Consider the following 25,975-nt stretch of genomic DNA (forward strand, 5'->3'; position numbering starts at 1 on the left):
GCATGGAAACCTTTGACATATTTGAATGTCTCTATCATATCTTCCTTATCTCGCCTTTCCTCCAGGGTGTTCATGTTTAGGACTTTATGTCTATCCCCATATGCTTTAGAACGAAGACCACTAACCATTTTAGTAGCCACCATCTGGACCAGGATCTACTGCTTCGAGAAAATACTGCAGCTGAGATGTCCTAATCAACATCTGGCAGATTGAAATCCCCTAGCAGCAGCACCTCCCCTTTCACAGCAATCCTGTGAATATCCTACATCAAATCTCTATCCATCTCCTCTGTCTATGATGGAGGTATGATGACACCTCATTTGAAGTACGTGTACAATTCTGGAGACTGCACCTTTAAAAGAATATAAAGAGTTAGTCCAGAGGGTGGCTACTGAAATGATCAGTGGTCTTCATTCTAAAGCATATGGAGATGGACAACGTTATAAATATGTATACCCTAGAGGAAAAGCAGGATGAAGAGATACGATAGAGATGAATAAATGCATCCAAGTCATCAATGGAAAGAAGGCTCTGGAATGAGGGGGTATCATAGGATGAGCATAAATGGGGGTAGACTGAGGAATAATCTAAGCAAATATTTCTTTACATAAAAAGTGATGGATGCATGGAACAGCCTCCCAGAGAAGTGGAAACAAGGACAATATATGATTTCAAGAAAGAATATGATAGGCACAGGGCATCTCAGAGAGAGTGTTGATGATTGTAGAGCTGAGCAGAATGTGTGCATTGGCACACTAGATAGATTGTATGATCCTTTTCTACTGTCATGTTTCTATGTTATCATAAGAACATATGAATTGCCACGCTGGGACTGACCAAGGTCCATCATGCCCAGCATTCTGTCTCCAACAGTGGGCAGCCCGATTCACAAACATTTATTTACGGATATTTGATATTCCCATTTTTGCCAGGTTTGGTCTCAAAGAGGATTACAAAAATTAAGACTTAGACAGGTATGGCATGGTTAAATGTAATTAACACTGAGTGCCATTGTATGGCATAAGAACGATGTGTGGGAAGAACTTTAATATTCATCAGATCCCCAATAGTTGATCTATTTCTTGTATCACACTCTGAGGGACTTATGGACTTTTCCTTCAGGAATTTATCCAGTCCTCTTTTAAACCCCCACTATTGACTATTGACCACATCCTCTGGCAACAGGCAAGTAGTGAGGGGAGGCAGAAAAAGGGGTACCCAGTGCAAGCAGGGGGACGATAAAAAGTGGTAATGCAGGGCAAAGAGGTGGGGGAGAGGGATGCAGGGCATAGAATGGGATGGGAGAGAGAAAAGGTGATGCAGGGCACAGAATGGATTGGGGGTGAGGGGGATGCTGGGTAAGGGGCAGGGGAAGAGAAAGAGGAGGATTCTGGGCAGGAGAATACTTTGCTGGAGCCACTGCCACCAGAAGAATAGCTGTGCCTTCACTGCCAAAGGAGAGAGCGCGGTGCTGGAGCAGCCACTAGTAAGTCAAGGTGGGGAGGGGGATACAGCATAATTCTGAATATCTGCCCTGGTACAAAGAAAGCTGGTCCCAGCACTGGGACATGTGGTCCTTATTTGCTGATATCTTCTAATTTTCTATATAATTCCACAGGGCCTGGTTAGCAAGAAAAATATTGTCTTGTCTAGCCTGGAAGTGAGATTATGTGACTGTGCACTGTAATGTAATGCAAACTCAGGGCCATGTCTTTCTTCTTTCCATCTACAACCATGCACAATCACACCCTCAGCCTCGCTTCTCCATACATCTTTCTACCATCCCTAATGATCAATATGCAAATTTACAAGCACCCTTGCACTAATCAAGTACATTTCAATTTCATTATTGTTTGGGTTACAGAGGGTAGGTATGTCCTTGCAAGTTAAGTCTGGCTGCTGCAGCCAATCAAAATGCAGGATTCTTGTCACATGATTTCTACGTTGGCTCCGAAGAAATAGGTAAAATGTGATGGATTGACACAGGGATTTGATGTTCCCAACCTGGCTTAACAGAATTAGTTTTTGCTAGACACATTGTGCTAATGTGTGTAGGAACCAGGATCTTTTCTGATGAACTGCCACCATCACTCAAAAATAACAAAGAGCTATACAGAATGATTTGAAATATCCTTGAATGTTTTTGTTCTACCAGGATCTGTACTAGTAACCACTGATCACTGGTGCCAACTACAAACAGCTTTGTATTTCTTAAAAGTTAGAGAAATAAACTAGCTTCTCTTTGTAAGATATCCTTTCTTAACATACTTGGGGCACACCAACTTGAATTTTGTCCTTCAGAACAAATCTTGCAATGTACTTGCTTCCAAAGTTAGATTTTTTATTACAAATGCATATTTTGACTGTCTAGGCTGCTTTATGAATGGAGTAATGTAAACTGAGTCCTTCAAAATAGCAGCTAAAAGGAGAATTCCTTTTCAATAAATTTTAAATAAAAAATGTTTGAAAACTGATTTTTAGATAACTGAACTTCAAAAGAAGTCATCTGTAAAAAACAAACCTTTTTATATGGGCAGAACAAAACCCAATTACTTATGGACTCTTGAAAATATATGAAATAAAACTGTTAAATTAATATATCTTTGTCTAGTAATAAGACATCTAACTAACTCTGTGGATAAAGATTGAGCATTCAGGGTTACTTTTTTAAATGGGCTTGGAATTAATTAAAATATGGATAAGTCCATTTTTTAAATGAAGACTCCCTTCTATTTACCTGTCAACTGCTCTGCAAAGATCAATTCTATGCCCCACCTCATCTTTGTAAAACTATTTTGGCCTCCAGCCAAAACCTTCTTCTATAAAAGCTCCTATAAAGGCACAGGTTTTCTGTTCCCTCCTTGAGAACTCCAGTTCGGCATCCTGTGGCCGAACTCTGCAAAAAAATGGGAGAAGGGAAAAGGATACCACTACTGTCATGGATCCTGGTCTTTGCTATTCTGTATTTCCAAAAGAATGGTAGGAGCTCATACACTGTTCTTAAATAGGCATTTGGTTTTTGAAGAATTGTAAATTTCTGTGTATTATATTTGGGGCAACTTGGGGGATATTCAGCTCTGTCCTCCAGGGATTTATTCTTGTGAATAATCGTTTGCATTCCTCTGAATTTTGCCTCCATGTGTTTAGATCCTTCTATGAGTCATTTGGGTAATCTTTTTAGGCAATATAGAAACATAGAAATGACGGCAGAAGAAGACCAAATGGCCCATCCAGTCTGCCCAGCAAGCTTCACACATTTTTTCTCATACTTATCTGTTTCTCTTAGCTCTTGGTTCTATTTCCCTTCCACCCCCAGCTTTAATGTAGAGAGCAGTGATGGAGCTGCATCCAAGTGAAATATCTAGCTTGATTAGTTAGGGGTAGTAGCCGCCGCAATAAGCAAGCTACACCCATGCTTATTTGTTTTACCCAGCCTATGTTATACAGCCCTTATTGGTTGTTTTTCTTCTCCCCTGCCGTTGAAGCAGGGAGCTATGCTGGATATGCGTGAAGTATCAGTCTTCTCCCATGCTGTTGAAGCAGAGAGCCATGCTGGATGTGCATCGAAAGTGAAGTATCAGGCACATTTGGTTTGGGGTAGTAACCGCCGTCTACTTTTCTGGCATTAACTTGTCAGGCTCGGTGCCATTGTTGCATCAAAAAGCAAGGGAGATTTGAAGAGCCAAATCAGAATCAAGATGATCTAGGTTGCGATATTTTAGCATATAAGTGAATAAATGTGAATAAATACATTTTTTAAATAAAGTTTAGCTTCTAAGAATGAGAATGCCTAGTCAACAGAACATTAGCTAGAAATGTATTCCCAGTCTGCGTAAAAGGCTTTGACTTTTTGCCATGGGGCATTAAATTGCTAGAAAATGCCTTCTTTCTTCAGTATTATCTTTATTAACATTTTATATAAAACATATAACAGCAATATTATTGAATATCTGAATATAATCATGGAGAGAGAATAATAATAAAAAGAGGGTTTGGTGTAGTAGCCAAAGCACCAGTCTGTCTCCAGTGCTGACCCTTGTTCAAGCACTGCCAACAGCTTGGCCTGATAGAAGAACAAGGGCAAATAGGAAGCCACTACATACATTGTGCTGCTAGCAACAACAATCCACAATGAATTCATCAAAAAATAGAGAGAGTGAATTGTTGGTTTTCCTATCTTCTTTCTATCCATTTCTGAGTGTCGATGATTAGGTGTGAATAGCCCTACCAGTGCTTATGACCTTTTCTTGATGGAATACTACAGACGTTAGCAATAACCTTCTACAGTCCACAAAAGCTTATCTTTTTTGGTGGTGCCCTATCCCAGTACTAGCTAGGCCTGACCCTGCTTAGCTTCATTGGGCTCTCCCAGACTAGTGTTGACAGGGAAAGTAGTAAGCCACTGTGGAGTTATGCATTTCAGGGCAGCTGTAGTCTGTAAATGCGAAGTTTCCTGTGAAAAGGGTAGTATGAGTGTTTTTTCCTCCCTGGTGGGATATTATTGAAATGTGGAGTTAATTGGCGCACAGTTGAAGTAATCTGTTATTATCTTGCTCTTGACCTTAATTTCACTTAATTTCCTTACGTCTAGCTGTGGGACACTGGGGATCCATTTCTAGATCTGGATTAATGTTGACTGGAATGTAATACCTAAAGCAAGACTGTGAAGTATGCAGAAGGCATTCACAATTATAGCCATTGTAAGGCACACCAGACTGATTCAAACATCTGAATTAACTTTTTAACATTCCAAATGTGGGTTTGATTGGAATGTTGTATTTTCTCTCTCATGGATTTGTCTGGGAAGGTACAAGAGTGAGGAGCCAGGGCCGATATCTATATCCTGGGTCACCTAGAAAGAAAGAATGCATGGTCAAAACCTGGAGATGAGTCTTAGATAGTCTGAGCTCATTTGTAGCTGCTTTTGTTGATGGCTTTGACTGATTGTGAATTTCTCTCCGGCTGAAGGTATTTTACCAGTTTCTTAAAAAAAAAAAAGACCAATATCTACTAAACAATTTTAGAACTACAGACCTATATGCAATCTTCTTTTTCTATCTAAGAAAATACAATGGGTGGTAACATCTCAACTGAGATCTTTCTTAGACTCAGTTCATTTCCTTGAATCCTTTCAGTGAGGGTTCAGGATGGGGTTTGGTAGAAAGACTGTCCTTACAGTAGTTATGGATAATATGCAGCAGATTAGGGACACTGAGGGCTCTGGCAATCTAGTGCTACGCAGTCTTTCTGCTGTGTTTGAAAGGGTGTGCCACTATACCCTACTCTCCAGGTTCTTGGGCTAGGGCCTGGGTGAGTAGCTGTCAGCTGCTTCCTTTCATTTTTATGGGACAGAGGTGAACAGGTGCTGAAAGGAAATATCTCTTTCAATACCTTAATTTATGAGCTCTCCCTTTTCTCCTATTTTAACATTTATTTACAGCCACTGGGGAGCATTACTTGGAAATTTGGCTTCAAATCATATATTTATGCAGATGACATTCAGATCCTGTGACCATTTGGTGACTTTTGATACTTCAAATAAGTTAAGCCTTTTTCAGACATAGTAAAACCAAAGTTATATAGTTTGGGAATATTCCAATGCTGAAATGTAATCTTACCTGAGAGACTATGTGTTGTTCTTTAAAGCCTCTAGCCCAAGTCCATAGTTTGAGAGTCATTTTAGACTTTGTGTTGAATATAAATAATTATTTACTGCAGCTAGAAATGCTTAATAAGACAAATATAGTGATTGCTCAGGGCCTTTGATCTTAAAACGAATGCAGGCTATGGTAATATGCCAACTAGACTATTTCAATGCTGTCTATGTGGGGCTTCAAAGGAAGATAACCTTTAAATTACAAACTATTCAAAATGTCGCATCTTGTGTGATTACTGGCTGGAAAAGTGGAGTTGAGACTCGCAGCTATTGACTGACCTTCACTGGCGCCTTATTAGCTGGTCAATTTTGTTCAAAATGTTAGCACTGGCATTTTTAGTAATGTGTGGCCTAGATTATTTAAAAGATAGGCTATCATGCTACTCTGTTGTCTAGTCTGGAAGCAAATCAATACCATAACTGGAATGAACAGCCTAAGGGTCCATGAACAGTGCAGCAAGTGAGCAAAGTACCAGATAATCATGGCAAGACCAATAGTCAGGAAGTAATTTAAGAGAATTTGAAAAGAACCTGAACGGCAGCTGGAGCAGAAACAGAGTCACCCAAAGGTACTAAGAGAGGCTTGGAGAAGCAACAATACTGGCATTTAAAATAAAAAATGGAAGGAGCAGATCAACGCAGCAAGAAGAGTGGAATCAACGCCCCAAGGCTCTATGAGAAGGCAACTTAGCCCAAATAGAAACATGAACATAATCTACTTAAAGAGGAGCAATGTTGCCAATGACAGTGGCATGATCACTACAATCTATCTAAAGAAGAGCAAAGAATATCAACAATAGTGGCATGATAATCCCAATCTACCTAAAGAGGAGCAAAGGGTGCCAACAATAGTGGCATGTACAACACAAGGCACCTAAAGAGGAGCAAAAAGCATAAACAATAATGTTGTGAACACCATAAGGCATTTAAAGAGGAACAAAGGGTGCCAGCAATAGTAGTATAATCACCATAATCTATCTAAATAGGAACAAAGGGTGCCAACAATAGTGGTCAGAACACCACAAGGTACTTAAGAGCAACAAAGCAGCAGCAATAGCAAAAGTGCCCCAAAGCATAGAGGGTATGGGAAATAGAACAGAGGCATCAAAACCTCCAACAGGTAGAGTGTATTGTATGGCAAAAAGGATAGAGACATTAAAACCCCTAAGGCACAGAGTGTGGGGTATGGCAAACAGTATGGAGTCATCAAAACTCACAAGACATGGAGTGTGTGTTATGGAAAGCAGCATGGAGGCATTAAAACCTCCAAGACGTAGAGTGTGTGGTCTGGCAAACAGCAGAGAGGTATTAAAGCCCCAAAGGTATAGTTTGAGGTATGGCAAAGAGTATAGAGGCATAAAAATACCCAAGAGATAGAATAATAGAGCAAGCAGCATGGAGGCATCAAAACCCCAAGGTGGTATGTGGTATAGCAAACAGCACAGAGTTTTCAAAACTCCCAAGAGATAGAGTGTGGAGTATGGCAAACAGTAAAAAAGCATTAAAATCTCCAAGAGGTAGAATGTGGGTTATGGCAAACAGCACAGAGGTATCAAAGACTCCAAGGCATAGAATGCAGGATTTGGCAAACAGCAGAGTTGCATCATGAGAGGAGGAAAGAACACCAACAGTGGCATGAATATCTTAAAGCACAAAAAAGAGGTAAAATAGTAATAGCAATGGCAGGAGTTCTCCAAGGCACCATGATACAGACAGGAGTATCTTGAGCAGTAGGGATATGCAGTGGAAACAAAAATAATTATGGTTCATTCATTATTTTATGAGCACCTCAATTTGTTTCTTTATTATGAAATAAAACAAATTTGTTCATTCATTTTATTTGCTCATTTGTTTGCCATTAAAATCAGTGGGGGAAGTAGTGAAGCCTATTTTGGGCTCTAGAATTGAGGTTTTCTAATCAATTCTCAGGAAATTTGTGGGAAGCCATAATCAGAAGGGAGGAAAATGCTCCAAAGTACCTAACTGTGGCAAAGTAACATCCAAAGTGGCATGAATAGCATAAGGCACCATAACGGGGCAAAGGTGTACTAGGAGTGCTCCAAGGAATCATCAGAGGGGCAAATGAGCAGCAAGGAGCAAGAGTATCAAAAACACCCCATGGCTTCAAAAGAGGGCACCAATAACAGTGGCATGGACCCTCAAAGGCAGCATAAGAGGCAATGTGGCAACAAGAGTGGCATCAATATCGTAAGGTGCCATGAAGAGGGAATGAAGCAGAAAAGGTGGCATGATCTTTAAGATCATGAGAGGTCTTGAACGAGTAGATGTGACTCGGTTATTTACACTTTCGAATAATAGAAGGACTAGGGGGCATTCCATGAAGTTAGCAAGTAGCACATTTAAGACTAATCGGAGAAAATTCTTTTTCACTCAACGCACAATAAAGCTCTGGCATTTGTTGTCAGAGGATGTGGTTAGTGCAGTTAGTGTAGCTAGGTTCAAAAAAGGTTTGGATAAGTTCTTGGAGGAGAAGTCCATTAATGGCTATTAATCAATTATACTTAGGGAATAGCCACTGCTATTAATTGCATCAGTAGCATGGGTTCTTCTTAGTGTTTGGGTAATTGCCAGGTTCTTGTGGCCTGGTTTTTGGCCTCTGTTGGAAACAGGATGCTGGGCTTGATGGACCCTTGGTCTGACCCAGCATGGCAATTTCTTATGTTCTTATAAAAACCCCCAAGGCACTGATAAAAGTACAAAGCAATACACCAAGAAACAATGATAGGTGCAAACCAGCCCCTCCCCCAATGGCAAAAAATCCTCAAGGTGTAGAGTCTCTGCTAAAAGAGAGAAAACAGCAGTAAAATGCTACTGCCTGTCTTTCTTTGCTGATTGGCACAGTGGGTGAAACCATTTCAGCACAGACTAAAATTACTAGCAACTGCCAAAAAGCTTTTTTTTTTTAGAAAAGTTGAACTCTGTGAGAGCTCCACTCTATTACATCCTTCTAAGACAAAGTCTATAGAAGAAATGCACAATATTCCTCACACATACTCAGATTTCAGGATCAGTATCACTGGATCTAGAGAGCAGTGATAGGCTGGTTAAGAAAAATGCTTCATTGAGATATGTTGTCTCTGTGGTTTCCTTGCCCACATGTTCTGCCCAGGCTCTGAGAAGGCAGTGAGGTCACACATAACTCACAAGGAAGGGCTGGTTACTACAGTTGCCTTACACTTGTTCCCCGTTAATTATTAAGGCCCTTAGACTTCAGTGGGCAATAGAAATGAATGGGGAATAAAAGAAATGGAACAAAATATGACATTTCATTAATGTGACCCTCCTCCATTAATTTTGGGGACCTACAAAAGAATCAAATGGGGACCCCATTTGTTTTAAACAAATGTACAACCCTATTGGACAGTAACAGTGGTAGAAAAACACAGTAAACTGCACAGAAAAGGCTTGGGATGAGAAACCTGCAGTTTTGTTTTTTTACATTTTTTCCTTTTTTGGGGAAAAACACCCTAGTATAACCAACATACAGGCTGATTCAGTAAAAGTCGCGGCCACTGTGCACGTGATTCAGGGGGGAAGAACATGCAAATTAGGGCCCATGGTAAAAAGAGGGGCTAGGGATACTAGCGAGTCCCTAGCACCTCCTTTTTGACAGGAGTGGCGGCTGTCACCGGGTTTGACAGCCCACGCTCAATTTTGCCGGCATTGGTTCTCGAGCCTGCTGACAGCTACGAGTTCGGAAAACGGACGCCGGCTAAATTGAGCGTCCGTCTTCCACCCGCGGGACGCTGGCCAATTAAATTTTTTTTTTTTTTTTAAATTTTGGGTCCTCCGACTTAATATCGCTAGGTATTAAGTCGGATGGTGTACAGAAAAATAGTTTTTTCTGCTTTTCTGTACACTTCCCTGGTGCCGGCTTGGCTGCACATTTTACTTTCTGTACTGCACGGGAATAACTAATAGGGCCATCAACATGCATTTGCATGTTGCGGGCGCTATTAGTTTCGGGGGGGTTGGACGTGCATTTTCGACGTGCTATTACCCCATATTGTATAAGGGGTAAAGCTAGCGCATCGAAAATGCGCGTCCAAACCCGGGCTAACAGTGTGCTCCACCGGAGCGCACTATACTGTATGGGCCCGATAGTATCGGGCCTTAGAAATCAATGGAGAATAGGTGTAAGCAACTATAGCCACCAGCCCTTCCCTGTGAGCCATGTGTGACCTCACAGAACCAACACTGAAGCAGGGCATGAGAAGCAGGCAGGCCAGTGCAGCAGCAGTGTCAAGAAAGGCACTTATCAACAACACGCTTACAGCATGGTGCTAAGGGCCAATTCTATAGGCAGGAGCAGTGTTTCTTTGTTATTGAATGTACTCTCAGTTTTCTGCCACTTACATAGAAATTCCAGGAAACCCAACACAGGGAAGATTATTTTCAGAAACATCACATTTTCCATCAACACTGGAACCATCTGTGAATGATGTGGACTCATGATATTCCCTACCATTGAGAATACATGCTAACTACACACACTGTGTGGTGACAGGACTGAAAATGCTAGGCCACTCTGGCATGGTCTGGTCAGAAGGTGACTTTGTATGCCTAATAAGCCAACAGATCACTGGCCTCATTCTCTATGGACTCTGCCATATAAAGTATGAATGATATTTGTGCTGGTTTCTCCTTTACTGGGGAAAGAATAATCTCCTCTCCTCCTAACTACTGTAACTATTGCCTGATTCAAAAGAGAACATTCTGCCATTGCTACTAGGGGAGGAAGAGGAGCATATGGATAAGTGTGGGGGAGGAAGAAGCAGCTGACAAGGTGCTGCTTTGGTTATCACTACTTTGTGGGGTGCCATGCTTTCCTCTATTATATCCCCACTTTTCCTCAGACTCTGACACTCCCGTTCCTGCACCCTGCACAATAACATCTCCTTCCACTGAATTAGAGTGTTGGACTGGGGAGTAATAATCCGCACCTTGAGTACTATGTATAGTTCTGGTCTCCGCATCTCAAAAAAGATATAGTTGCACTGGAGAAGGTACAGAGAAGGGCAACCAAAATGATAAAGGGAATGGAACAGCTCCCCTATGAGTAAAGGCTAAAGAGATTAGGACTTTTCAGCTTGGAGAAGAGAAGGCTGAGGGGGGATATGATAGTCTTTAAAATCATGAGAGGTCTAGAATGGGTAGATGTAAGTAGCAAGTAGCACATTTAAAACTAATCGGAGAAAGTTCTTTTTCACTCAATGCACAATTAAGCTCTGGAATTTGTTGCCAGAGGATGTGGTTAGTGCAGTTAGTGTAGCTGGGTTTAAAAAAGGTTTGGATAAGTTTTTGGAGAAGTCCATTACCTGCTATTAATTAGGTTGACTTAGAAAATAGCCACTGCTATTACTAGCAACGGTAACATGAAATAGACTTAGTTTTGGGGTACTTGCCAGGTTCTTATGGCCTAGATTGGCCACTGTTGGAAACAGGATGCTGGGCTTGATTGACCCTTGGTCTGACCCAATATGGCATGTTCTTAAGAGATTGTATTGTGGCACCCAGTTCAAAGGAAACATAATACTTCCAGGGAGACACCTGGAATAGTCGACTGGTAGAAGTAGTGGCAGCCAAAAGTATGAAATAATTTATACATGCTTGGGTAGAGTGCAGCGATAAGGGCAGTGGGGATAACAGATAGAGACATGACGGAGGAAGCTTAAGTATTTTCTCAGTCATAGCCGTGACCAGGCAATTTAGCATCTATGGCAAGTAAAAAAGTGTGCCCTTGCCCTGCACACAACATGAGTTTGGAGACGCTCTCAATTTTTTTTTAACTTAATACATAACACTATTAGTTTATAATCTAAAAGTAGCCATAAGTGTGACCCTTAAGTCTGTACAGATGTGAACCTTCTGTGCTACCCAACTGATTCGTTATTTATTTATATATTCAATTTGATATACTGCTTGTTATAAAAAATCATCTCTGAGTGGTGCACAATGGTGTTCTAGGGTCTGTAGTAATATTTGTAGTGTGGCCCTTTCAAAAGGTAAGTTTGTTGCTATGTGAGTCCTGGGTGTTAGTGCTGGAATGCCAGGTTTGCTATAAAAGTTCTGAGTGTGTTTTTGGCAGGTTATTGTGGTGCATCACGATGAGCCTTGTGGTAGAGAGTGTTTGTTTAGTTGTCAATCAAATTTAGAACCTGATTAGATTAATATAATCAAATCCTATAATTCAATAGAAGAGAAAAAGGCATAACATTATGGTTTAAAAGACACATGCTCCTTTGCAATCTCTACTGCTTAACAAGACAGAGATAATTTTTGTATTAGAATATGTTATGGATATAGATTTTATAATTATAAATACATATATAAATCCCTACACACACATTACATGCTAGCAGAATCCTTCACCTTTGTTGCACAAGCTTTCAGGGTTTTTGGAATCTAGGAAACCCACCTGAGGAGCAGCACAGGACTGCATGGCAGGACTCTAGACTAAACAAGGGGCGGGCTTCCGCTTAGCCAGCCCCCTCACCCGCAGATTGAGCCCTTGGATTTGTGGGGCCAGTGGGTAGGTCTTTGCGGCAGCAGTACATGGTAGTGAGTCCGTACAGGCTGGAACCAGACCAGGCAAGGCTGGACAGGAAACACTGGGCAGGCATGGCCGGACAGGCAAGGCTGGAAGACAGGCTGGACGAGGCATGCAAGGCTGAGCAGGCAAGGCTGGGCAGGCTTGGACAGTCAAGGCAAGGCTTGGTATATGGAGGCAAGAGAAGACTGGGTACTGGGGAGGACCTGAAACTAGACAAGACACAGACTGAGGCAAGGTAAGATAAGGACAGGTCTCTGGTACAGGCAGGACTAGAAAGGATACTGGAACAGACAGGACTGGTAGGACACAGCAAGATTAACATAGAAACATAGAAATGACGGCAGAAGAAGACCAAATGGCCCATCCAGTCTGCCCAGCAAGCTTCACACATTTTTTTCTCTCATACTTATCTGTTTCTCTTAGCTCTTGGTTCTATTTCCCTTGCACCCCCACCATTAATGCAGAGAGCAGTGATGGAGCTGCATCCAAGTGAAATATCTAGCTTGATTAGTTAGAGGTAGTAGGGGCAGTAACCGCCGCAATAAGCAAGCTACACCCATGCCCATTTGTTTTTACCCAGATTATGTTATACAGCCCTTATTGGTTGTTTATCTTCTCCCCTGCCGTTGAAGCAGGGAGCTATGCTGGATATGCATCGAAAGTGAAGTATCAGGCACATTTGGTTTGGGGTAGTAACCGCCGTAACAAGCCAGCTACTCCCCGCTTTGTGAGTGCGAACCCTTTTTTCTTCTCCCCTGCCGTTGAAGCAGAGAGCTCTGCTGGATGTGTGAAGTAACAGTTTTTCTTCTCCCCTGCTGTTGAAGCAGAGAACTATGCTGGATATGCATTGAAAGTGAAGTATAAGAATGGAGTGATCAAGCTAGTTGAAATGCATCAGGAATAGAGGATTAACCAAGGACAAGACCAAGCAAGGCAGACTAGGATAGGAATTAGACAAGGCAGACAAGGATAACACAGAACAGAAAATATGTAAGCCCATAGGCAACAACACAGGAGGCCTGTAGGCCACTAGACAATAGGAAGGCCTGGATAGGCCACAAGGCAGGGTATCAGACAGAGTAGGTCCAAAGGCCTCAAGGCAAGATACAAGACAGAGTAGGCCTCAAGGCAAGACAAAAATCTAGAATACCCGAAGGCCACAAGGCAAGGCACGGAGCAAGAAGGACTGTAGGCCACAAGGGAAAAAAAAGGGTATTGAATTTATAAGACAGCCAACACTGGTCCCTGACTTTTACAGTCTGGGGTACTGATACACTGACATTCAGGATAAAGATTCTATGGCCTAGTCCAAAAGCAAAGAAGATTAAAGTAGCTTTGTTTGAATTTTCAGGAAGGGTGCTCACACTATATAAAAATGTTGCAGTAATTTTGTTTTGGTTTGACAGTTGCTTGATTTGCTTGTAAGTATACTATTCTCTTAAGTCATGGTGATAACTTGCACAGCGTGGCAGTTACTGCCCTTAGTGGAAACTTTGGGGTAGCTCCAATCAATGCAGGCAAATGAAAGCAAAGATTTCACAGAATACACACAAAAAAATTGCCTTCACCAATGCTTATGAGAGTTAATAATCTAATGTTGCTGAATACTATTTGCATGGAGGAAAAGACCTTAGAATCCAGCATGTACTGTTCATTTCGAAAGCAAAAACATGATATTGGGTAATATTATCAAGGGTCAGAAAAATCTCCATAACCATCCACATTTTATTGAAGAAGATCATGCTTTTTGATCCATATTTTTTGTCCTATTTATATTTTAAAATAAAATTGAGACTTACCTCATATTTTTGTCTCCAGTTTTCATTTGCCACTCTCACTCCATCCCATTCCCCTCTCTGTCTCACGCCTTCCTGTTCCTCCTGTTGTCAATCACTCCCTAGTCCCCCAATTCTACCCTCTGGACTTGCATCATCCCCACCCTCATCAACCTTCCTCAACCTCTAATCCCCTCACTAACCCCAGCTCTTTCCTTGTCACTCATTCTAACCCTGTCCCCTTTCTTCTGTCTCTTACCCCCTACCAAGCCTATTACCCCCCTTGCACCTTCTTCCAAGCTCCATTCCCACTCACTCTCACTTTGACAGTACCCAACTTGAATTCCAGTATGTACTCCATTCACACCCTCACTCATACCTTCCCTAGCCTATCTAATACACTTCCACATACACCCAAATGCAGATTCTTTACTTTCTGTTCCAAGCCCCTGCTCTCTGCATCCCAAACTATGAGCTGTAGATTCCCTGCCCTCCAGAGTACCCACATATCCCTAATTGCCAAGTCCCTGTTTTCCCCATCAGTCACCAAATTTCCATTCTTCCCTTGCTCTCCCAACCCCAGTACCCACCCCTTGCTCTCCCATATCTCCAAGTAACATCATTCTTCCCTTGCTCTCCTCCAGCTAGTCCCCATTCTTCCACTGTTGTCTCCAACTCCCATTCTTTTTCTGCTCTCCCCCTTCCCCAAGTGATGGGTCCATTCTTCCTCTGCCAGTACCTGTTCTTTCTCTGCTTTCCACATTCTCAAGTGACATCTTCCATCTCCCCCTGCTCTCCCCCCACCAGTTCTTTTCTTCCCTGTTCTCTCCAGGTCTCATTCTTCCCTTGCTCTCCCTAGTCCCCCTGTTCTATCCCCATTATTTATTTATTTTTATTTTTTCTATACCGACATTCCTGTACAAAAATACAAATCATATCGGTTATGATTTGTATTTTTGTCCTTGTTCTTCACCTGATCTCACTCACCCATAAACCCGGAGCCCACATTCTTCCCCTACTCTTCTACCTAGCTCCTGTTCTTCCCCATGCTCACTCCCAAATCCCCATGTCTTCCTTCTAAGAAGCTTACTGGTTTCTTCAATCCCCTGCACGGTGTCTCTTTCCTTTTCGAGCCTTGTGGCTGATACTGGCAATCTACAGAGCTTCATGTGGTTCAAATAACTTCTGTTTGAACTGCACATGCAAATAGCTGATGTTTGAACTTCACTGTGCTCCATAGATCCAGAGCCCTGCAGTTCAAACAGCAGAAATCAGGTTTTAATCGCGGGGCCAGAAGAAGAAGAAGGAGGCACCGAGCAAGGCATAGGAGCCACTAGAACAAATTGGAGTATGAAATGTTGAGTCCATATTCTTCCTGTACAGCTGACCCCCGCCATGGATCAGATATTCATACGGTTGTCCGGTACCGCCCTTAAGCAAAGGCGCCTATGGCCATAACCATAGTGGCCATGGCTAGCTACGGCTCAGTGTTCAGTCATATGAAACTTTAAGAGGGCCAAAGAGGGGAAGAGAAAAGCCAATGGGCAGAGAATGGCAGTACAGCTGTATAGGTTTCTCTAACAAGGATGGGATATCCTGTATGTAGCACCCGTGATTATAACCTTAACGTCAACAAGCATGGTATGACTAAATGTTTTGGACAACAGCCTCACTATTTTTGGCAACTGTGTAAATTATTGCAAAACCTGGTAGAATGGGTGCTGGACTATGGATTTTGTAAGAACCAGAGGAAAATGACTGGATATAGAATAGCCTGCTAATGGAGGTAGTGGAGGCCAATACTATAACAGAATCGAAATATGCTTGGCACAGGTACAGAGGTCAATGTTAGCAATAGAGTTGACAGGTTGAATAAAAGACATTGGTGGGGCTTATGTGGATTTAAATATGGAAATTTATATGTCCAAAGTGGTAGAAAACCAGACAAAAAGGAAACTAGACAGATTTTATGCCTCAATTGGTCTTTATCTTTCATCATTTATTATATTACTATAACTTTTTCGAAAATAAGCAAACATTTTTTTCTCAACACTGCAAAGTGAATTTTTCAAAAAGGCAATCCTTCCCTTTTTTTGTCTTCACAGCACAAGCACAACAATGTTACCAGATGCAGAGCAATATGGGCGACCTCCATGGATTCCGGTCTCTTCTGCGTGATGAACCACGTAGGTTTTATTTTTATTTTGCGAGGGATGGGGAAATCAAATCATATAAACGTAGTTAAGCAGTTTTAATAGGTAAGACTATAGCAGGAATCATAAAATTATTGAAACAGACATAGTTAGATACAGAAAGTGAAAACTTGTGAATAGAACAGAAATACTAACAATTGTACTTAGAGAATCAGATTTATCAAGCATGTTCTCCTGTTGTTTGCCAATGGGGAAAATCCTTGATCAATCAGTCACAGAATGCTATTCTATACAATGGCAGTTCATATTTTGTAATTGTTTTGTTGCTATGGTAAAGTCTGTTTTATGAAATATTTTATTAGCAAGTATAAGGCATATATTTGAGTGTGGATTTACATTAAAGAAGTCTGGAGGCTGCTACTCCTAGAAGTTATCCAAGCTCTGAACAATTAAATAAAAAAGAATATTAATGCCATTGTAGGGTGAACAACAAGTTGTAGGTGATATATTTTTATTGGACTAATTTAACATATCTGTGACACGATTTTGAGAATTATCTTCTCTTTGTCAGTTCAGTGAAGAAACAGTGCAGTTGCATTGGGTTTAAACATTACAGCCATCTAGGTCTTAGGCATAAGCATAAAGGAGACAGGGAGGGAAGAAAATGCTAGAGATGATGAGACAGTATTTTGCACTTGAAAGGGCTGATATCTGATAATGGGTGAGAAAGTCAATATCTTTATTAGATCCTTTTGTATTTGTTTCAAAGTGCATGAGCAGCCTAATATCAAATCGTTTCAATTCTTGTATAAACATTGTGAAAATATTTTGAATTTTCAGTTTCTATGTATCCAAATTCATTAGCTTTCTAAATTTAGGTGACTAACTAAGTAGGGATGTTGGAGGCATGCTTCCAAGTAGGGTTGTGCAGGGTGAAAATTTTATTTTTTTTATATTGAGGTTATTTAAAAAAAAATTCCTAAAGCAAAATAATGAACTGAAATGGGACTTCCTCATCTCTGCCTCAAGTGGGTATCTCTGGTCTCCCCTCGCCCTCCCAGCATGTGAGACGTCTGAGCTGCATTGAGCTGGGGTTCTCTGAGACTTCCTATCCCCTGCCCCTACAAATAAACAGGAGCCAGAGCCTCCCTGGTCCCCACTTACCCTTTCCATGGGATCTTTGGTATAGAGAGAGGCAGGAGCGATCCCTAGTCATTCCTTCCCTGCTGACTCCTGCACCAATTATTTTTGGATGTAAAGCAGTGGTTCCCAAACCTGTCCTGGAGGACCCCCAGTCAGTCAAATTTTCAAGATATCCATAATGAATATTTATGAGATAAATTTGCATGTACTGCCTTCATATCGTGCAAATTTTATTTCATGCATATTTACTGTGGATATCCAGAAAATCTGACTGGCTGGGGATTCCACAGGACAGGTTTGGAAACCTCTGCTTAAAGCATATAGCCAGAAAACACAAAATGCTACTAGCCTCAGGGTCAGTTGGCACCATTGTGCTGAGGAGCCAGCGGGGCAGGAGTGACTGGGAATCACTCCTGTCCCTTTCTACATTAATTTAACTTATTATTTATGTATTTCACTTAATACCCTGCCTTTCCCAAAGTGAATTACAGGTTAATAAAAAATAATACAACTTATACAATAAATAATACAATCAACACAATACCCTCAACCAAGTCCCCCCCAAACTCTTCCGCAACATAGTCAGTTCAAATAACAATCCACCATCTCTCCCTCAACCACAGGAATCTCAACCAACAACACACCCCGAGAGTCACCCCTTCTAATCACAACTCCCTCAGACCAAACAGGTCAAATGAGCATGAACCATACCCAAATGCCACTTAATAAAGCCAAGCCTTGGATAGCTTCTAAATCTGAGATAGTCAAACTCAGTATGAACCTCATAAGGCAAACTAACATAAGTGAAAGCTCTTTGATGGGTGCAGGTCAAGTGTACCACATCCAAAGAAGGGATGGCCAAAAGAACCTGCTGTGAAGATAATAACATCCATCCAGACACATATGGTAGTAGTCAGTCCACTAAATACTTAGGAGCATCAGTCTGTAAGTGTAAGCATCTAAAGATAAGTGTGAGAAGTTTAAGTTTTGACCTAAATTCCACTGGAAGCCAATAGAGCTCCTTCAGCGCAGGCATAATGTGGTCAGATCTTTCTCCCATAAAGCAAGCTTGCAGCAGTATTTTGAAAGAGCTGTAAACTTTTCAGATTAGAAGTGATTTATCTATTTAAAATTATTTATATCCTGTCAATTCAAGTAGTCTTCAGCAGGTAGCAGCATTAAAATATACATATAGAAGAAAATAATTCATATAAGTTAAACACATAACAATACCATAATACATAAAACACAAGTAGCAGCAGATGTATAATAAAGTAAACATTCCCACACAGTCTTTTAATTAGAGAAACAAAATAACCTTCTTTGTCCCATAAATACTGGGGAAATGCATTCCAGAGAATCAAAGCGGCTATTGAAAAAAAGCCCCTCACTTAAGTTTCAATTAGACGAAATAGCTTATGAGAAGCAAGCAAGCAACCATACCTATGCTTATGATAGTAAATGCACAGACATGTAAAATGAAAGATCAGACACAAAATATTCCAGTGCTACGTTAAAAAGTGCTTTAAAAGTTACTGTAAGGATTTTAAACTGATGTCCGACATTTATACGGGAAAAAGCTAGCGCATGGATTGCTAACGCAAGATCTTTCCTATCGAGGGTATATTGCAGTAAATGGATGAGATACAAGCTCTTAAATGAGCGCTGGACCACCACCAAAATATTGCCATGCATTGATAACCAATCATCAAGTTTCATTTCTGTCCTCTAGCCACTAGGATCCAATGGGCCCTTCCCATGCCCTTCTTAATTCCATCACCACCTGCTCCAAGAGGGCGAGCCATGCATCCATTACCCTTTCCATGAAGAAATATTTCCTGATGTTGTTCCTGAATATTCCCCTTGGAGTTTCATATCATTTACCATACTACTATAGCTTCTTTTCCATCGGAAAAGGCTTGATTCTTGTGTATCAATAATACCTTTCAGGGGTATTTAAAAGTCTGTATTATATCCCCTCTGTCTCCTTTTCTCTAGGGTGTACATATTTAAGTCCTTCAGTGTCATCTCATATGACTTTGGGTGCAGATCCCACACCATTTCTGATTGCCTTTCTCTCTATTTGAAGTTCTCTACAATGCAAAAGGAGATAATTTAAAGTAGAACTAGCTACAATTAAAGGGGTCAAAGAGGAATTCGGTACCATTAGAAGAACCTCCCCCACCATATAGCGCCCACAAGTCTGCCCCTACTCCCTCAGAGGATTTAAAAACCAAGATTAATAGATGGATAGCAACACTGGGCAGACTCAATAAGGTTATACAAGTGTAGTTTACTTACCAATGAAGAGACAAATAATTGATGGTGATAGCGTGCCAATAGAAGGCTTTGCAAGTGGATATGTGGATTAATACAGTAAGTAGATCATTTGAGAGAGAAAGATAGTTGGATAGATGGGTAGAGAAATGATAAATAAATTAAACAGTATTAATAGTGATCATATGGATGCATAGTTGCAAAGATTAGAGGAACAAAAGTTGATTTTAACATTTTGCTTTGAAATTATAGCCATGCTGCCTGCTGAAAATGACCAAGTTTGTACCAGCTGGGGAAACTTCCACTTCAAAACTTTCGATGGGGACATCTTTTATTTCCCAGGAACTTGCAATTACCTCTTTGCTTCACACTGCAGTGGTGAATATGAAGATTTCAATGTCCAGATTAAGCGTGTGATGGTGAATGGCACTGCCACTATCGGCTGCATTGTGATAACAATCAGTGGCGTGGTCATTGAAGTCAAAAGCTCCTCCACAGTGTGCAATGGCAATGAGTAAGTTCAGATCCTGTGACAGCAAGGACATGTTTAAAAAATGATTTCTCATTGGTTTTCACTAGGGAAAGCAACATCACTCAGCCAGGGGCTTCCCATCATTTCAAGCTCCAGCACTTTAGGAAATCTGTTCAGTTCATCTATAGTGCTGGAATTATACTGGCTAAATACAAGCTGATGCCTGGGATACGGTAGTCATGGGTCATGTGGCAATGCTAAAAAATTCATCTGCCTTTGGCCAAAGGCTACCTTCCATGAAAAACCCAAGATAGTCATTTATTCAATCAATATTTACAGTTCTATGAACATTCATCTTTTGTTTTGTAAATCTTATTTCCATTCATGTGGCGTGATCAAAAAAATAATAATCTCAGACCTTTCTTCTATAATAACCCTCTCATTTCCTTCTAGAGTCCAGCTACCTTTCAGCCATATGGGCATCCAGGTTGTGAAGACTGGCATGTATGTGATGGTCAGTGATAAGAAGGGCCTGGTCTTCAAATGGCAGGAAAACAGCATTGAGGTTAGTGTGTATGCTGCCAAGAGCTTTTGCAGTGCATCAGAATTATATTAGCATTTCATTTACTGGCAAGAACCTGTGGAGGGAATAACAGTAGCAGAACCCAAGAAGGCCTGGGATATGCACACTCAATGTCTTATCACTTTATGTAATCTGTCTTGGTCCTACCACTAGTAAGAGGTGGAATATCAAATGCTTATAAAGACATAAAGGGGCCGATGCAATAAAAATGAGCAGAAAGCGGGTGCTAAACAGTCAGCGCCCGCTTTCTTAATGCACCCCCAGGCACCCCCCTTGGGGGCACCATGCAAAATTTAAATTAGGGGGTTGCGTTAGCTTGCGTGCCCCTAGTGCCTCCTTGCTAACGAGAACCCGATCGGTGACAGCAGTCTGCCAGTTAGGGAAACTGACGCTGAGTTTATCAGCGTCGTTTTCCTAAACTCTGTACAGCCGCATAGCCAGGGGTTTCAGGAAACGGATGCTTGTCAGGTGAGCGTTTGTTTCCTGCACCCGTCTGCCGGTTTTTTTTTTTTACTTTATTTTGTTTTGTTTTTCCTCCTACTTAATATCGCAACAATATTAAGTAGGAGGCAATACAGAAAAGCAGTTTTTTCTGCTTTACTGTACTGGTTTAAGGAGTGCTCAGCTATTAACACCTGCTCCAGGCAGGCATTAATTTCTGATCGCTAAATGTGTGTCCTTGATGCACATTATTTTTTGTTTTGCATCGGGAATGAACACCTAATAGCCTCATTCACATGCATTTGAATATGATGAGCGCTATTAGATTCACTCTGCGTTGGACGCTCGTTGTAGAGATGCTAAACCCCTTTTTGCATAAGGGGATTAATTAGCGCCTATACAGCCCACATCCAACTGCGGGTTATACAATGCGCTCAGCTGAGTGCACTGTATAGCATCAGCCCCAAAGTCAGAGATTAACTGGCTTTGCACCAGAAAGTAAATTGGGCAGGTGAAATTACATTGACTTTTATAGTTTTTATCTGTTGTATACTGTAGACTGAATTTTCAAAAAGTGGGAGCGGTAACTTTTAAACAGCGGCACGGGCGTACATGTACACACATATATACTGGCTCGAGCGAATGGACGCGGCCATTTTATAACATATATGCGAGTATTACAAAATCAGCTGTACGCGTGTTCATGTGTGCACGATTTTATATGGACACACGTATGTGCACACAAATGTGTAATGGGGGGGGGGGGGGATTTTGCTAGGCACATGCGCAAATACCCGGTTTCCCAGTTCGTTCTGGTAAAGGATAGGACTTCCTAACTCCCCCTAACTAGCCTCCCTTTTCAAACGCCGCTTATTAGCTCTGATTTTTTTATTTTGAAAATTACATGTCATACATAGCAAAAGTAAAGTTACGCGATAGGGGACCTCAGCGCTCAGGCTGTAACAGAGCGCTCGGAGCTCCATGAAGTTGATTTGGCACTGAGTTTCCTGAGCCGACCTCAGGCCCTGGGTGCGGAGCCCTTCCACAAGGGCTCCCCATTCCAGTGTGGAGGCATCTGTGGTGAGGACAACCTGGAAGGAGGGGGATTAAAAAAGACCCCCCTGTTCCAGATTGGTTAGGTCCTCCCACCAGGACAAGGAAATCTGGAGTGGCGGATTGAAACAGATATGGACACTGAGGTCCTGGGAGATTTGTTGCCACTGGAACCGTAGGGTCCACTGTGCCTTGTGCATGTGTAGGCAGGCAGAGGGTGTGACATGGACCATGGCTGCTATGTGACCCAGAAGATGGAGCATAAGACAGGCAGAGACCAGCTGGCTCCGGCACGCCAAGCTCACCGCCAGAGTGAGTGTTCAGTTGCGAGGGAGATAAGCCTTGCCCTCCGCTATATCCAGGAGGGCATCGATAAAATCCAGGCACGGTGACAGAGTCAGATGGGACTTCGGGTAGTTGATGACAAACCCAAGAGACTCCAACACCTGAATGGTTAGGCATAGAGACTGTAGCGTCCCCTCTTGGAACCTGCTCTTGTTTAACCAGTCGTCCAAGTAAGGGAACACCTGCGCTCCTAGACGGCACAGGTGTACTGCCACTGCTGCTAGGCATTTGGTGAAGACACGAGGCATCAAGGTGAGGCTGAATGACAGCATCCTGTATTGAAAATGTCTGGTGCCCACCAGGAAGCGGAGATACCACTGGTGACTGCAGGAGATCTTGATGTTCGTGTACATGTCCTTGAGATTGAGAGAGCAAAGCCAGTCTCCCCTCTGCAAGAGAGGGATCAGAGTGCTGAGGGAGACCATTTTGAACTTCAGAGCCCATAGGTCTAGGATGGGATGAAGTCCCCCAGGTCCTCTTGAGGATCAGGAAATATCAGAAGTAAAACCCAATTTCCTGCTGCTGCTGGCTCAACTGCCCTGGCCTGTATGAGGGTGGAGAGCTCAGACAACAGTATTTCCTGATGGGGAGTCTGACACCAAAAGGGGCACAGGGGGGCATCCCCAGGCACATTCAAGAAGTTTATACAATACCCTTGTTGCATGATAGAAAAGACCCACCGATCCAACGTGGTCGCTAACCAATGATCCAGAAAGAGGTGTGGGTGGATCCAGCGCCGAGGACATGGTGACTGGACTTATGCTCCCTCTCTGCCAGACAAAACCCCGTAGTAGGGCTTGGCTGAGGCACTGGCTGGGGTCTAGATGTCCGCGGCTGCTTGGAGCGGCTCCTAGAGGACACCCGCTGAGAACATCCGCGGGAAACTGGAGGATAATATTTCCTCTGACTTTCAAAGGACTAACGTGCCCCTTGCATCACCGACCTCCTGGCCAAGGAGGGGAGGTCCAAGATGCTAGCCGAAAGATGATCCTTTAGCTGAGCCATAGCATCCCAGACCTTATCCCCAAATAGGTTATGCCATGTGCAGAGGAGGTCCACAAGTTTCTCCTGGACCTATGGCTGGAGATCTGAGGCTCTGATCCAGGCCATCCTGTGGGCTCCAATGTCCCCTGCAGCCATACGAGCTGACGTCTCAAAAATGTTGTACGTGGAATGCACCTCGTGCTTACCGCACTCGAAGCACTGCTGGACAAGCGCTAGGAACGGATCCTGCTGTTGTTGAGGGAGGCATTCCACCAATTCTCGAACCTTGTTCCAGGAATGTTGGGTCGCAACACGGCCGATGCCTTACTGGAACCGGAGCCATGCACCGATGGCGACCAGTGACGGTGTTTCCTCGATCTCCCCCGGTGCTTGGCCCGATCTTTCCCCAGCGCCGAGGAGGGCGAAGAATCCGACATCCTGGAGCGGGAGGACACCAACAGTGTTCAATCTCTGGCACCCCTTTCCAGAACCTGAGTGGGGGTGGACACCAATGGTTTGGTGTCCAAGGGATCCCCTCAATCCCTTGGCGTCGATGCGCCTGATGCTGGCAAGGTGGCCCTGACTTTTTGGGACCAAAAAGATTTTCCATTTTATCTAAATGTGCCTGACAACCTTTGGGAGTTATCTGGTCGCAAAATCAGCAACCCTGGACATCATGCGATGCTCCCAGGCAAAGAATACAGACTTCATGTGGATCAGTCAAATAAATGATCCACGGGAACTGGGGGCATTGACAGAAACTGGAGGAGGCCATGCCTCGAGCCGACAAGCGGTGTAGGGTGGACACTGATGCCAATAAAACCCCTGGAACCGACCGCAAAGAAGGTAAGAACTTACCATGCCGACCCACTGACTAGGGGGGAACCAGGGAAGGGAAACCCCACGCAGTGGCAAAAAAATTGCAAGAAAAACAAAGAACTCTAAAAACAGAGCATAACTCCACCACCGCAAGGCAACTGCACCGCAGAAAGAAAGAGACTGAAGGGGGACTCCACGTGGCTGCATGGATAGTGGCATGCTGGGCATGCTCAGTGTGCCAAAGTTCTAGAAACTTTGACAGAAGTTTTCTGTGCCGGGTTCCATCTGATGATGTCACCCATGTGTGAGGACTACCATCCTGCTTGTCCTAGGAGAAAATATGTTTTTACTCAATGTATAATTAAGCTCTGGAATTTGTTGTCACAGGATGTGGTGAAATCTATTAATGTAGCTGCGTTTAAAAAATGTTTGGACAAGTTCCTGGAGGAAAAGTCCATTAACCACTATTAAGGTAGAGTTGCAGAAATCCACTGCTTATTCTTGGAATAAGCAGCTTGGAAACTATAAGAACATAAGAAATTGCCATGCTGGGTCAGACCAAGGGTCCATCAAGCCCAGCATCCTGTTTCCAACAGAGGCCGAACCAGGCCACAAGAACCTGGCAATTACCCAAACACTAAGAAGATCCCATGCGACTGGATTGGCCACTGTTGGAAACAGGATACTGGGCTTGATGGACCTTTGGTCTGACCCAGTTTGGCAAATCTTATATTCTTATGTCCTGCTACATTTCAAATCATAAGCATTCAATAAAGATCTTTTCTCCCTTTCGAATTGACTCTGAGAAACTACCTACCAAGGCTTGTTTGCACCTGCAATTTGTGCAGGTACTTTTTCCAGTGGAATTTACATGCATGAATTTTGAAAGTTAAAAATATGTAAATCTCGATTCTGTGCCAGCTCCACTCCCAAAATGTCTCTCCAGATGTACCTACAAGATTTCCTTGCATAACCATAATAACATAGTAAATGACAGCAGAAAAAGACCAAAAATGGTCCATTCAGTCTGCCCAGCAAGTATTTTTTTTTAGGATAGTAACTGTCACTGTGGGGTTTACTCCATGCCTTCTGTTAAGAGCAGTAACTGCCGCTCCATGCAGGTTACCCCCATGCCTTCTGTTAAGGGAAGTAATTGCCACTCTGTTCAGGTTACCCCATGCCTTTTGTTAAGGGAAGTAACTGCCGCTCTATTCAGGTTACCCCCATGCCTTCTGTTAAGGGAAGTAACTGCCGCTCCATGCAGGTTACCCCCATGCCATCTGTTAAGGGAAGTAACTGCCGCTCTGTTTATTTATTTATTTATTTATTTAAAAATATTTCTATACCGTCTTTACAAACAGTGTTTAATCAAAACGGTTTACAAATATCAAATAAAAGGGATAAAAACTAATAAAAACTAAAGTAAAGGTTACTTAAAGATAACTTAGTTATAGAAGATATAGAAATTACAAAAATTATTCATTAACATAAAATAAAATTAAAATAAAATAGGTAATTTAAACAAATCAGAAAGCAAGTGAAAAGAATCGGGATTAGGTGCCAAAACTGGGAATATGATGCATTATTTGGTGGGTGGTATATGAAATGCAATTTGAAATAAATGTGTTTTTAAAGATTTTTTGAATTGTTTGGAGTTGGGTATGGATCTGATGGAATCTGGTAATGAATTCCATAAAATG

At 42.2% G+C, this 25,975-nt stretch overlaps 1 protein-coding gene across 20 annotated transcripts in view; it reads left to right on the plus strand.

The window, feature by feature from the left end:
- The first annotated feature begins 2,866 nt into the window (after positions 1–2,866).
- The window catches only part of LOC115079098 (mucin-2-like), a 221,251-nt gene continuing 198,142 nt past the window's right edge, over positions 2,867–25,975 (plus strand). For all 20 annotated transcript variants that reach the window (XM_029582159.1, XM_029582171.1, XM_029582164.1 and 17 more), the window contains exons 1-4: positions 2,867–2,979; positions 16,111–16,191; positions 19,831–20,092; positions 20,504–20,615. In XM_029582159.1, the coding sequence (XP_029438019.1) occupies positions 2,907–2,979; positions 16,111–16,191; positions 19,831–20,092; positions 20,504–20,615 (528 nt within the window). In that variant the 5' untranslated portion in view covers positions 2,867–2,906. The remainder of the gene's footprint in view (positions 2,980–16,110; positions 16,192–19,830; positions 20,093–20,503; positions 20,616–25,975) is intronic.

Source organism: Rhinatrema bivittatum, chromosome 17, assembly GCF_901001135.1.
Source record: "Rhinatrema bivittatum chromosome 17, aRhiBiv1.1, whole genome shotgun sequence".
Classification (NCBI taxonomy): Eukaryota; Metazoa; Chordata; class Amphibia; order Gymnophiona; family Rhinatrematidae; genus Rhinatrema; species Rhinatrema bivittatum.